The 14,178-nt window shown below is 36.7% G+C and overlaps 1 protein-coding gene and 1 pseudogene across 4 annotated transcripts; both read left to right on the top strand.

Annotated features, from left to right (window-relative positions):
- Positions 1-1,678: 1,678 nt before the first annotated feature.
- LOC122050748 lies at positions 1,679-3,801 on the top strand (annotated as a pseudogene).
- A 543-nt stretch (positions 3,802-4,344) lies between these two features.
- On the top strand, positions 4,345-13,380 carry LOC122052665 (PX domain-containing protein EREL2-like). 4 transcript variants are annotated; one of them, XM_042614321.1, is made up of 11 exons: positions 4,345-4,964; positions 5,457-5,582; positions 6,877-6,975; positions 8,090-8,182; positions 8,359-8,470; positions 8,624-8,690; positions 8,775-9,408; positions 10,235-10,399; positions 10,489-10,731; positions 12,559-12,777; positions 12,946-13,380. In XM_042614321.1, exons 1-11 carry the CDS (start codon positions 4,875-4,877, stop codon positions 13,231-13,233), a joined length of 2,136 nt encoding a protein of 711 aa, XP_042470255.1. In that variant the 5' UTR covers positions 4,345-4,874; the 3' UTR covers positions 13,234-13,380. The 4 variants fall into 4 exon arrangements, with proteins under 4 accessions (XP_042470255.1, XP_042470254.1, XP_042470252.1 ...); XM_042614320.1 differs by having other exon boundaries at positions 8,362-8,470; positions 8,624-9,408; XM_042614318.1 differs by having other exon boundaries at positions 8,624-9,408.
- The last annotated feature ends 798 nt before the right edge of the window (positions 13,381-14,178 follow it).

The raw sequence follows: 14,178 nt of genomic DNA, 5'->3' as shown, positions 1-14,178 counted from the left end.
AATTTAAAGACAGGGTTCCTTCAAATTTGTTTTTGGATTTCCGATAATGTTTTCAATTTTATTTATCAGTTCCAGAATGAATTATCATTCTGTCAAACATTAAAAATTGGGCAAAAGAAAAAAAAGATTTGTTTATTTTTTATTTTTGTCAAATCATTATGGTCATGCCTTTCCTTTATATTGTTATTAAATTGCGCCATTATCTCTCCCTTTTATTTATTTTGATTCATTTAAAAATTAACAATATTATTAAAATCTGCTCTCTCTCCCTCTTTAGGGTTAAGTTAAAAGACATTGCGGAAATGTTTTTTTTTTTTATAAAAATGTAAATATTATTTATTAAAATAAAAGATATTTACAAATAACATCACAACATTTAAAATTCAAACCGATTTCAAAGTCTAAAAGTTAAAATCTCTAATTTCCAATCCCACTCATCTCATCGTCCTCTTGTCTCTGGCTCTCGCCTTCTCTAGCGAGCGACTAGCAACACTACAAAGACAACACCGCAATCTCTCTTCAATTCACCCTCACCATCCTTTATGTGAAGGATTGCTAGACTAGGAATCTCAAAGACAAACTTGCTTGCTTGATTTCTAGGGTTCTAAAGAGTTGGAATCATTCGGCTGAGAAAGAATGACAGTTTGATTTCTAGGATTTTAGGATGGATCACAAAGGAATGTTAGCTGAGAAGGGGCACGGTGGGAATGACAACCGAGCCTCTTGCAAGCAGGTAATACCCTTTTTTTTTTTTTAGAAGTTTGGTTAATTCGATTTTTGTTAGAATATTCAGTTGATTCAAAAAAATTTAATTTGTTGATCGGTTCGATTTTCAACTGAATGATAACCTTGATACCGATATGTTTTTTAATTTACTTACATAAATTGATTTTTATAGCATAATTTTTTCTTAATTTTTTTAAAAATATTCTCTCTCTCTCTATGTACACACTTCAAATTCTCAATGCCATTAAAACCGTACAGAAATGTTTTTTTTTTAAAAAAAATGTAAATATTATTTATTAAAATAAAATAACATCACAACATTTACAGCGTAACAAATTAGTTAAATCGAATTAACTTGTCAAAATTAAAAATGCAATTCACTTAAATTAGAATTTCATTTATTTAAAAAATATATATCGATTATTTTGAGTTGATCCGTTTCGGTTTTAAAAATTTAAAATCAGTTAAACTATTAAATCAACCTGAATTGGGAGTTTAAAAATTAAAATCTCTAATTTCTAATCTCACTCATCTCATCGTCCTCCCCTCCCGACTCCTACTCTTGCCTCCTCTCCGAGCGAGTGACCGACAACACTACGAAACCCTGCCTCCCCTCTTGTCGCTTTCGCCATTGGTTTGTTCGATTTTGATTTATTTGATTCTCAGTTTTCAACAGAATGTTCAACCCAACTCTGATGGCACTGATGTGTTTTTCTAATTACTTACATAAATTAATTTTTTAACATTATTTTTCTTAATTATTTTAAATATATATATGCGTGTGTTTAGCTTTTATAGATCATCACAATTATAGAAATTATTGGGAATTCAACTGTGTAGTAATGTTAATCTTCCAGTATTATTTCTCTTGCTAACTTAATCTCCATCTTCATCATTCTCTTCTTGTTATTCTTCCTTCTCCGGTTTTTTTTTATATGCAATTGCATTCAAGATGGACGCCGGAGTCGTGAGCTTGAAGGCCAACGATGCATGGCTGAGCCATGCAAGAAGATCAGCTCTCTGTGCTTCTTCAACAAGGAAGCAGCTCCCGAGCCAAAAATTTTCCTTCAAAAACAACAATACTCTCCGCTGCAAGATCGCAAGCTTCGAATCTTCTGTAGCATCCTCTCCTCCTGCAGAAATCGACCACCAAATTCAAAAAATTTCCGAGGCACAAGTTTTTCTGCATGTTCTTCTTCTCCCACCCACTGATGATCCATTCACTAGAATGACCAACCAAACCAAAACCCTATTTTTGCAGGTTCTTCTCTCACCCAACGTGCCGGATCCCAAGAATGTCACGACTTTCATTCTGGGTGGAGGCACCGGTGCTCATCTTTTCCCTCTCACCAATACAAGAGCTGTGCCTGCTGTTCCCATCGCGGGAGGCTACAAGATCGTTGATGTCCCAATGAGCAACTGCATCAACAAAATATACATCTTGACGCAGTTCAATTCCACCTCATTGAATCGCCACATCTATCGAACCTTTGGCAGTTCAAGAGAAACCGAGGGGTGATGATTTGGAAGCCATGGTGAGTGATTTTTTTTCCTAATAACCGATAAGATTATATTGTCGATGATTCGAGCACTGAACTAATAAGAACAATTGCATTGCAGAAGGATGATGGCTCCTTTCTCAGATTGTCACATCAAGATACAAAGAAGTACCCCTATATCGCATCCATGGGGATTTATGTCTTCAATCGAAAGGCTCTTCAAAGACAATTCATGTATCTCTTTTAACTCTTGTGCAAGCTCATTTTCAGTTAACTCTGGTTGTGTTTCAAGAAATGTTTTTTGATTCTCTACGTGATTTATCGGTAACTTCAGGATGAGAGATGGGAGAGCAAATGACTTCGGACAGCACATCCTGCCTTTTGCCGTGAACTACTTCAATGTTCAGGTGTGCTTCTTGTGTGTCTGTTTTCAATACTACTTCCAAGTAAACTTGAGATTTCTGTTCACTAACTCGCATATCGTATCGTAACGATGTTCTTGTATCATTCAGGCATACATGTTCCAGGACTATTGGGAGGATATTGGAACATTAAAAGCATTCTACAATGCAATTTTGGCACTCACAGAACAGGTAGAAATTAATGTGTACGCATGAGAAATTAACAATTCGAATCGATTTGAGATGTACAATATCATCATCTATCGATTTTGTAGTCTCCGAAGTTCCAATTCTACGATCAAAGAACACCTATGTACACATCTCCTAGGTACCTACCGCCAACAAAAATCGACAAAAGCATGGTAAGTGTCACCAAACTGTAAACTACAATACAATCTTGAGGCATTTTAGTCATGTTGAACAAAATGCAGATGCGCAGTTCGATCATTTCTCATGTACAAGTGTGACATTGAACGATCGATCATCGGAGTACGATCACGTATCAGTGCTGGAGCCGAAATAAAGGTTAGTGAAACTGACTTCAAACTCAAAACTGATAGCTGAATTCTCAATAGATACTAGTTAACATGTAGTGTCTTTGTTGCATCTTCTCAGAACACTTTGATGTTTGGCGCGAATACTTACAGACCGATGAACAAATTGCTTCGCTATCGGAAAAGGGTATGGTTCCTATTGGAGTGGGGCAAAACACAAAAATCAGGTACTATCTGAAATTCTGTTTGCAGATTACTTAAGCAACGAACTCGAGATTTACTTTTGTTAAACTTAAAATTTGTTTTGCAGGAACTGTATCATCGACACAAATGCTAGGATAGGCCAGAATGTGGTCATTTCTAACAAAGATGTATGTGTATATATACGCATGTTTGTATCTAAGTCTTTGAGACTAAAGCTTATCGATGCTAAATGTCGTGTCACAGGGCGTCGAAGAGGCTGATCGATCGAGCGAAGGCTTCTACATAAGATCTGGAATCACAATCATTTTGAGAAATGCTACTATCAAAGATGGAACTGTGATCTAGAATGTCAATTTATCATGGTGTTTTTAATTATGCTTCTAATAGTTTATAGTAAGCTAGGAAATAAGCAGTTAATTCTTGCTGTAAATGATGGTTGTTTTGCTGAAAGCAAGCTCCATGAACCAATTACTCACTCCAAAGACAAAGTTAACTACTGATAAACTTCCTGAAAATTTCTTTTACAACAAATGCTTTTGCTAATGGCTTAATGGATCATCTTCCATCCTTTTGTAGAAAAGGACAAGAAACACGTTTAGCCTTTTTTCCTTTGGAAACTAACTTTGCTGTTAAATTTCCCTCGTGAGATTACCATGAGTGTGTTGTTGGCCGTTATCACCCTGATCTTCGCTCTTAGGTGGCACCTTTCCTTCAACCTTAAGTGGACTAGGATGTCTTGGGAAACAAGAGAGTTCAGTAATATCTTGTAAGGTTATTGTCAATGGAGCTTAAATATCTTCCCACGTAGTGCAATACTAAAACACTCAGATGAACAATAAGAAAGAGGTTTAATAAAAAAAAATTGAAAATTTCTTGACTAGGTTGAAATTTTGAATATTTTGCCGAACGAAGAAAGGGGCAAAGTGGAATTACGAATTGTATTTTTAGAAATTGGTAAAAAAAGTCGAAATTTCTTGACGAGGTTGAAATTTTGAATATTTTGCCGAACGAAGCGGCAAAGTGGAATTCTACCACAGTAAAAATCGCTGAGACGGGTGTGAATGAGTTTCCACTCTTCCACGTAATTTCGCTATAGGAGATCGCCGCCGGCGAAACCTTCCGACAATTTTCGGCTGAGCCCTCCCATACCCGCCTGTTCTCCAAAGCACCGGGGAGTAGCTTTTACTTTATGTGGGGCATTTCCCTGCTTCAAATTTCGCATCTTTTCTCCCTCAGAAACGAGGCGGAGGAGGAAGGAACGAGGCGGAAAGACGTGCGATGGAGATCTTGTAACCAATATACTGAGAGAAAGTGGCTGATGCTGATTGGTATAAGGGGATTTTTTTCTTTTGTTTTTTTTTTTGGAATCGCGAGTAAAAAGAAGAAATTGGTGAGATAGAAGGGACGGATCAGTAGGACTGTTTGGTGGGTTGTTTTTAGCGGGGACTTGCTTCTCGCGTTGCAGCTACAGAAGCTGTGCTCTTATCGTGATCTCCGCGCCACGCTTCGCTTCCATCTCTCCTCGATCAGAATTCCATTCTTGGCGGAAGATGCCCAGGAACAGCCCTCCGAAGCATCGCCATGACGGGACCTCGCCGCTGCCCCTTGGCATGGATTGGAGCCCTCCCCCGAAGCGTTGGGTAAGTTTGCCTTCACTTTCCTCTGATTCTTGCACTTCCGCCGACGCAAAATTTTGGGGTATCTTCGGTAAATTATTTGCTCAATTGAGGGAATTTGAGCTTCAGGAAGTGAAAAATTATTACTTTTAGGTTCCTGGTGTAGTTGAACTTATGATTCTTACATAGGCTTCTGCATAAGAATCAAGCTGAGAACAAGGAAGTAGAGATGCATAAGCCGGGAAATGAAATAGGGTTTAAGACTTAAGAGAGTATCTAGTTAGCTATACTTTCTATCATGAATACCAAAAATGCTGGTTGAGGAGTGAGGCAGGTGTTAAATTGTTTTGCGGCCATACTATATAGAGGGATGTCAATGAAAATGGGTTTGTATGAACGACAATTGAATGTGAGTTAGTTTGGTTAGTAAAGCAGCTTACTCGGTCCCTTTAACCTGTTGTATTTTCAAATTAAAATGTTTCATGTTGAAATAGCCTAATCAATCAATCATTGCAGGATGGAAGGAATACTGTCTGGCCTCACAACCCCCAAACTGGTTGGAGCTATTGTGTAACAGTTCCTTCTTGGAATGTTCAGATGGAGCCTGGTGCATCCCATGGGAGCTTCTTAAATCCTATTATTGTAATAGTCACCCTTTGCAGTTACTTTTCTTTGCTTCTTGAACATTCCAAATTCAATTTCTTAGAGTTATGCTCCCATAATTCTTTAACATGCTAATTGTAATTTCTCAAGGAACAAATTCACTAGATGGATATTATTATGCATTGATCTTTGCACCATTAACCCTTATGCCTACACGAGCAGTTGATTATTATCTTATCCTTTTAATCATCTTCAAACATGCCAGTATCATCTCATTTATTTTCTCATTTTATTATATATTAGAGCTACACCTACACTTAATTGCTTCCTCACTGTAGTATTTAAAATTTTCTTCTAGTAATCCCAGATATCTATCTTACTATCCCTCTCTACCAAAAAACAAAGAAATGGAAGCACATACAATTTCAAATTGCTTAATTCAATATAGTACTTTACTTAAATTGATGCATTTTGCTAGTACTCATATGTTCAGGCATAATCTATCAATGGGAAATTGTTAGTTTGTTCTGGCATAATCTATGTCAAATTCCTAGTTGATGCAAGGGTGGTAACCATCCAAGTAATAGAGGAGACTGGTAATTGTTGATTTTCATTGTGGTTTTGCTTTTAACTGTAGTCTCTGTCCAATTAATGCAAATGACAATTATTTTAAACTACCGAAGTTTCATTTTTAGGTCTTAACTGTATTTTTACATTAGCTTAAATAGTTAAACCATGTCATATGAAAAAAAGTTATTTTCTGTGCCTTTTTCAACCTACTGTCTGTGTATGCGTTGGGAATGGTTCGTCTAGAGACAACTTAAAGCTGCTTTAGTTGAAAATCTTGACTTGGGAACTCAATAGAGACACCAAGGAAGCTGTTTTTGAAATTCTTGTACAATAATGATTTTGAGTTTGTTCCAGAGAGAGATGAATTTGGAGCCTTAAAAGTGTGCAAATATACGCTACAACCAGGCAACTAATAGCTTCAGGAGGATACTCTTAGTTATATGTTGTTCCCTGCTTATCTTTAGAATAAGATAAGACTTGCTCAATCTTTTGTTACATGCAGTATTAATTAATTGGACATGTTAGTCTAGAATTACCTAAATTCTGTACTTTTCATGTAAAGATTTGCTTTATATGTATGATCAAACAGATAAGATTTCATGTGACTGTTGTTCCTTTCTGTTCTTGTTCTCAGTAAAATGACTTTGTCTGATAATGTTAAAATCTTTAATCTGAAAATATGATCTCAGTTTGCTAAATGATGGTGCACATAACTTCTTCCATAACTGTCTTCCTTTTTAATTTTAACATTATTGAGGAACAGTCTTACAGGATTCACGTGGGTATACAATCCCCAGAAGGTGTTAGCACGAGCCATGAGTTACTACGAAGATTCAGTGACTTTCTGCAGTTATACTTTGTGGTATGATAAGTCATAATTTAGATGTTAAACCATTCGAGATAAAGAGCAATTATCTCTCCACACTTTATCTTTGATACTTTATTGTGTCTACTTCTCTATTTTTTAGAAGTCGATAAAAAAATTAATTTTGGAAGACCTGTATGATCCTGCTTGATAACGCAAGTGTTTTTATGGTGATGCATGAGAGAAAAACAAGTATCCTTTCTTGTATGCTTCTTCACGAATACTGCACCTATCTATTGATTCAGCAAATATTCAAAAATAAAGAAGCAGATGGTGAAAGACTGAAAGTAGCAAAAGCAACTAATAAGCTGGCATTATGGTTGAAGGTTGCTTAATACTGCAAGATCTTTTTTTAGAGAGATGGAGATACTTGGAGCAAAATGAATCGTTGCTTGTATTTTTTTTTATCTCTGTTGAAAAAACTGTATTAACCAATTGCAAATCCTTGTTCAGAAAGTAAAGAAGCATAAGGAGGAAGTAGTAAATGCAACTCATAAGTTGGCAATATATTGAAGGCATTAAGTTTATGGTCTGCAATTTAATTTCTGAAGGCATTTTTTTTGTGAAAAAATTTATATGCTTTCAAATTTTGCAAGAATCATTCCATAACCATTTACTCAAGTCATGTTTACAGCCAGGAAAGCTGATCACTATAATTATGAACCCACTTGTATTTCTCCCATCTCTGGCAATGTAAATTTTCATTATTAAACAGATTTTAGAGTGCTACCAACAGGATTTGTATCAGTGTGACTTTATTCATTTTTTTTTTAAAATTCACTTTTCTGAAAATTTTCTCTTGTGATTATATGTTTTCTCAGAGCTATGAAATTTTGCATTCATCACTTGAAATTCAATTTTATCAACTCTTTATCTAATGAATAAGTTTGTAATAATGATGCTGAACAATCACATATTTATTTAATATATGATTTAGAAATTGTTTCCTACATCAAATGTGGAAGTTTTACTTATGTCCACCCATGTTAATGTATTTATGATAATAATAAAATTCTATATTCATGTGATGCCTTTCATGGGACAGCTTTTCTCTTTCTTTTAGGATGAGGTTTGATTGTTTCTTATAGCTTCTATGTTTTCCTTTGTGCAGATTAAAAAGGCATTTCCCAGAAAAGATATTCCTATGACCCCACCAAAGCATGCTTTATTGAGAATTAATTCCAGTCATGTGTTCCTAGAAGAGGTATAAATGTATGATTTTTCTTACGACGAGTTTCATTGTTGCATTTGTGAAAACTATTTCAGTTTGTGGACTACATATTCAACAATAGTTGTACTGCCATAGATGTCATGATTGTGCCTTAACGCACTTACCATAATAGTTGCTTATTTAATTTTTCATTGCCTTTTCCCCCTCAGCAGAGAAGGTATGCTTTGGAGGAATGGATGGGAAAGTTACTCTCTGACATAGATCTTGCCAGAAGTGCACAAGTAGCTGTTTTTCTTGAATTAGAAGCTGCTGCAAGGTCAGGTAGGCCATAACAACCACCTCTAAGTTTCTTGATGTTTGTTTTGCTGCGCATGCTACTATATTGTGTTTCATTGAAGAAGGAAGTACCCTGTTTTAGTTCAATTTTGATGATATCATGCAAGCTTATTTGCATCTGCTTACTTGTGTATGCAGCATTTCAATGTGTAAATAATGCTACAGATTCGAGTTCTTCAACTGGTACTAATGCCACAAACCCACTGTCTCTAGCTAAACCTACTTCTAGTGTTTCTGTTGCTGACAGTTCAACAGCTATATCTAACTTGTCTCATGCTTCATTGGATAGTTGCTATAACAATGCAAATGATTCATCAGACATTGCTACAGAAAGAAAAGGAATGATTCGAGTTTCTCAAACTAGTGCTGAAGATGTATCATTGTTGGTTCATGATCATTCTGTAAACGTAAACGTAGAAATCAGGAATGACATCATAGGTGGATCATTCTTCGATCGGCCAGAAGATTTCAGTAGGGGTAGTGAGTTGAATGACAGAAAAGAGTATCTTGTTCCAGAGAGAGAGATAGTTGGTGCCAGTTCTTCAAGGGATGGAATGGAGTTTATATCAGATCAAGACCATGATACTCTTCCTGGTCATGATCGTAAGTTCTCCACTGAAAGCTTTGGGAGTGACGTAAGTTCTACAAGGGGCAGTGAACTATCATCTGCTGGAGTCACAAATTCAATTTGGGATGGTTCCCTTGATGCTCCTGGCGATGCTGAAGTAGTAAATGCCACAGATGGCTCAGGGACACAAATCCTTGAAAATTCACGAATTGTTCTTCCATTTGATCAAAGGCAGAAGTTAAATAGAGTTCTTGTAGGCATGCAACAAAGGTTAGCAACAGCAAAAACAGATATGGATGATCTTATAGCTCGTCTGAACCAAGAAATGGCTGGGAAAGAATATCTTAGGACAAAGGTACATCTCTGGACTATACTTAAAGCTTGCTTTCTTCTGATTATGTGTCAGGAGTCAATATTTGAAAAGTGTGGAATTTAAGTTGGGAAAGGTTTTAGGCTTAATTGAGTAAAGAGAGAATATATGAAATTTATATGTAATGAGACAATTGTTAAGATAAGAGATGACGAGTTGTTTGTAAAAGTTTTAAATATTTAGGATATTTTTACAAAAGGATGGAGGGATTAAGAGATGTTTTACATAGAATACAAGTAAGATGGTTGAAATGAAGGAGTGCGTCAGGTGCTTTTTGTGATCGTAGACTATCTTTAAGACTTAAAGGAAAGTTTTATAAAACAACGGTTAAACATACTATGTTACTATAACTCGAGCACAAGAGATGAGAGTTGTATAGATGAGGATGTTAAGATGGATGAACATGATGAGAAATAAAAATATTAGAGAGAAAGTTGGGTTGCACCTATTATGGGAAAAGGCAAAAAAGATTTGGTTAATATCAATAAAATAAAATAAGATAAAATTTATTTAAATATAAATGATGATATAGTAGGGAATACACTCTAATGACGTAGAAGGATCCATATAGCCAACTCCACCTAGTGAGATAAAACTTGATTGTTGTTATACTACTGTTGTATACTACACATGCTATACTAGTAATGGAATATAAGCTTTGGATTTGAAATCCACAAAGTTCTTGATAACTATCCTTTTTCACTGTACCCTAGATGATTCTTGTTTGCTTATCTCCGAATCATTATGTATCTTGACTTGTTTCTCATTGTGTTTTAGTTTTAGATCATATTAACTCTTTTGGATGATTTAGGTCAAGGATTTGGAGGTTGAAGTGGAAGCCATTGAACAGAAAGGTAAAGAAAACTTGCAACAAGCCATCTTAAATGAAAGAGATAGGGTCACACAAATGCAATGGGATATGGATGAATTATGCAGAAAGTGTTCAGAGATGGAGGCGAAGCTCATGTTTGAACAAGTGCAATTTTTGTCTGATGCTTACTTTTGTTATGATATTTTATGATTTTTTAAGTTTTATGTTCCTATTTTTGTCTTCACTTTTTTCAGAATGAAAGAAATTGTTCTGAGTTAGAGAAGGAAATTGCTAATGAAGAAAAAGAATCCTTGCAACAGGGACTGGATAGTAATCAAGAAAAATTAGATAATATGCGAAAGCTGATGGAGGAACTGGAATTGAAATCAAAGGCTGATATCAAAGTCCTTGTCAAAGAAGTGAAAGTTCTGAGGAAATCTCAAGCAGATCTGAAAGAAATGTTGAATCAGTCCTTAAAAGAAAAGACTGAGCTTGAGGTAAGCTGTAAGTGTTAGAGTCGATTTGTAGCTTGCTTCGTGATGATGATATACAACAGAATGAAACACGAAACACACTTACAACGCTAACACGAAGGATTTACTTGGTGTCCACCTCAAGAGGAAGTGACTAATCCAAGGATCCACACACACGAGCACTCTCCACTAAGAAAGAAACTCCTTTTCGGTACTACCGGAGGTGGAGAAACCTCTTACAACACCCACACAAGCATACAACTCAGCACAAGAAGAAAAATACAAAGAATACAAATGAAAAAAACCTTCTTCTTGCTCTCTTGTTGCTTGTAGATGCCTTTGAACCTTGGAAGTGCAACGACATTTGTCTCTAAGAGCTTCCAAGAATTGACGAAGAGTAGTTGGAGAAGTCGTATGAAGATCGGGTGAACTACCACGAAGAAGAAAGCTTGCCACAACTTTATACTCTGCACTTCTAAAGCTCCCAATTGATTGGGCTTGCTCCCAATCGATGGCCACGTCACATCCACGCAATTGCAGTCGTCCATCGCTCGCTTCTTGCGCAACGGTCATATCCCAATCGATTGATCAATCGATTGGGGAGGCTTGAATCGATCGGTTGATCGATTCAGAGCACCTTTGTGCTCGGATGGAAACGACCTGAATTGATCGGCCGATCGATTTGAACTTCCTCGTGTCCGCGCGAGAGAATCAACCCCCAATCGATCGGCCGATGGATTGGCAGTGCGCAATCGATCGACTGATTGATTGGGGGTCATTCTGTGCTCGCGATAACGCTTCCCAATCGGCTGATCGATTGGGCTAGCCTTCACTCGCAGCACACCTTCAATCGATCGGCTGATCGATTGCCCCACGGGTCAATCGATCGGTTGATCGATTGATCTCCCTTTGACTTGCTTAACTCAAGTCCAAGGTTCCCAAACCCAACATCCGGTCAACCGTGACCTGTTGGGACTTCTTCACCAAATGTCCAGTCAATCCTTTGACCCACTTGGACTTTTCTCCTCGTGCCAAGTGCCCGGTCAACCTTGACCCATTTAGACTTATCGTCTCGTGCCAAGTGTCCAGTCCTCCATGACCCACTTGGACTTCCTTCTACCAGATGTTCGATCATCCTTGACTCATCTGGATTTCCTTGTGCCAAGTATCTGGACACACCTTTGACCTACTTGGACTTCCCAACATCAGGTGTCCGGTCAACCTTGACCCACCTGGATTTCCACGTGCCTGACTTAACTCATCGGGTCTTTCCATTTGCCTAGCTTCACTCACTAGGACTTTCCGTCTACCTGGCTTCACTCACCAGGACTTTCACCTAGCTTCACTAACTAGGATTTTTCCACTGTCCGGCTTCACTCACCGGGACTTTCACCTGCCTGGCTTCACTCACCAGGGCTTTCACCTAGTTTCACTCACTAGGATTTTCCCACTGTCTGACTTCACTCACCGGGACTTTCACATGTCTGGCTTCACTCATCGGGACTTTCACCTGCCTAACTTCACTCACCGGGACTTGCACTCACCTAACCTCCAGTTAGGACTTTCCTAGTCAAGTATCCGGTCAGTCTTGACCTACTTGACTCTTCTTCGCATCAAATTAGTAATGACCAGAGGGGAATTGCACCAATAATCTCCCCAATCGGACGATTGCACCTGCAATCTCCACATATTGTCAAACATCGAAACTCAAAATATCAAGACTCATAGCTTGAGCCAACTCAAGATTTGTCAACCTGATCAACCTGACCCAGGGGATATTGCACCAACAGTAAGTTCTTCTATGGTTGCTTATTCTTGATCTTATTTGTTCAACTTTTACATTTGATCCAGGGAATTTTACTCAAGGAAAAACAGAGATTGTCGAATGCAAAGTCAGAGAATGATACTCTTCTTCATGAATGCCAAGGTTTTCGTGATCGGTTTAAAGAATGCAATGTTAGTTTTCTGACTGATGAGGAAGACAAGTTCGCTACTACCTCGTCGTCACTCTCTGATGTCTTTGATCTTTTGGCAACATCAGATAATAGGATAAATCTCCTTCTCGCTGAGGTATCTTTTCACTATCGTGTTACTTTTCTGTTTTTTCTTTCATGAATTACAAGACTAATATTAGTAGAAATGTTAGATACTTAAGTTGGCTAATTCAATCTTCTTGTCTTTTTTGGGTCATTTTCTTGCTAACCAAATACTGACATCCAGATGTTTTTCCCTTTCCAGGCTCATCTCCTTGCACAAAACTACAAAGTGGCACCTATAGATGTTCATGCTGTTCAATCTAATGAAATGTCTGGATGTCTGATCCTACCAAATGACCATTCCACAGTTAACACAGACGATGAGATACGAGAAATTCTTACTGATGCGATCATAGATAACCTGCAACTGAAGAAACAAATAAACTCGGTCGTCAAACGTGCCTTGAATACCGTATCAAAACTAGAGAAAGAAGACACCATTGAAGCCCCTTCCAGGAAGACTGTCCTCAACCATTTCTTGGAGAGGTGAAACAACACATGTACATTTCTCTACTGTAAATATAGTCGTACCTTTCTGCTTGAGTTTTGCATTCGCGATCTCGCAAATGTGTGATGTATTCAAATAAATTTTTTTATCCTTGACCTAAGGTAAGTCATCTAGTTATACGTATGTCAACTCTTCAGTCTCACATCTAAAATTCATATATTGCCTTCATGCCCCTCATGTTTTTTAGGTGAGGAGTGAGAGCTCTAGTATCATGTGAAACTCTAGAGAGAATCCAGTTCAACCTAAAATATCAAGGTATTTAGCTGGAAAATCTCTTTGTATTTATCTATATATATTTTAATAATCCTCAATTAGAGTGTAGAGTTTATTCTCTTCTTTCGCATTCTTACTAGCTTTAACATGTCCTCTTAAGCCTAAATTATGAAGCCTCAATTAGTATTTATGAAGTCTTTTTTTTTCTTAAAACAAAAGGTTTTGTTTTTGGAAATCTGACAAATTAAATGTGTTTGAGGAATGACAAGGTAATTAATCTTTAGTCTGTGCTATTTGTTATATATATATATAGGGAATAAATTCATTCTTATCTCTCATTTTCCTTTACGTGAAATAAATAAATACGAATTACAATTTTCACTCAAATGTTTATCAGGGAAAAAAAATCAAAAGGGTACTCCTATTGAATGGTAAAAGGAGCCTTTCATTTTCATTTATTATCAAAAACAAAAAAAAAAAATTGTATCCCACGTTAGTACATTTTATTTTTTAAAATTATCCTTATCTTTACGTTGGTGAAGCAATTATAAGTTTATAATTGTTATAACATACTTAATCAATAAAAAAAATTATATTTGTAGTAGCTATGAATTATAATATAAAAATTTTATCTTTGGTCGATATTAGTCAATATTATATTATAGTAGTATTTTGATTCTGATCAACACTAATAATATTGTAAGTGTTTTGGCT

The sequence above is a fragment of the Zingiber officinale genome, chromosome 3A (assembly GCF_018446385.1).
Source record: "Zingiber officinale cultivar Zhangliang chromosome 3A, Zo_v1.1, whole genome shotgun sequence".
Taxonomy (NCBI): domain Eukaryota; kingdom Viridiplantae; phylum Streptophyta; class Magnoliopsida; order Zingiberales; family Zingiberaceae; genus Zingiber; species Zingiber officinale.
Note: the sequence above shows the minus strand (reverse complement) of the source record. Positions and strands in the feature narration are given on the sequence as shown.

Coding starts and splice junctions, on each gene's coding strand:
- LOC122052665 (XM_042614318.1), top strand. CDS start 4,875: ATGCCCAGGAACAGCCCTCCGAAGCATCGCCATGACGGGACCTCGCCG. Junction 6,976..8,089: donor TTCTGCAGTTATACTTTGTG/GTATGATAAGTC, acceptor TCCTTTGTGCAG/ATTAAAAAGGCATTTCCCAG. Junction 10,732..12,558: donor AAGAAAAGACTGAGCTTGAG/GTAAGCTGTAAG, acceptor CATTTGATCCAG/GGAATTTTACTCAAGGAAAA.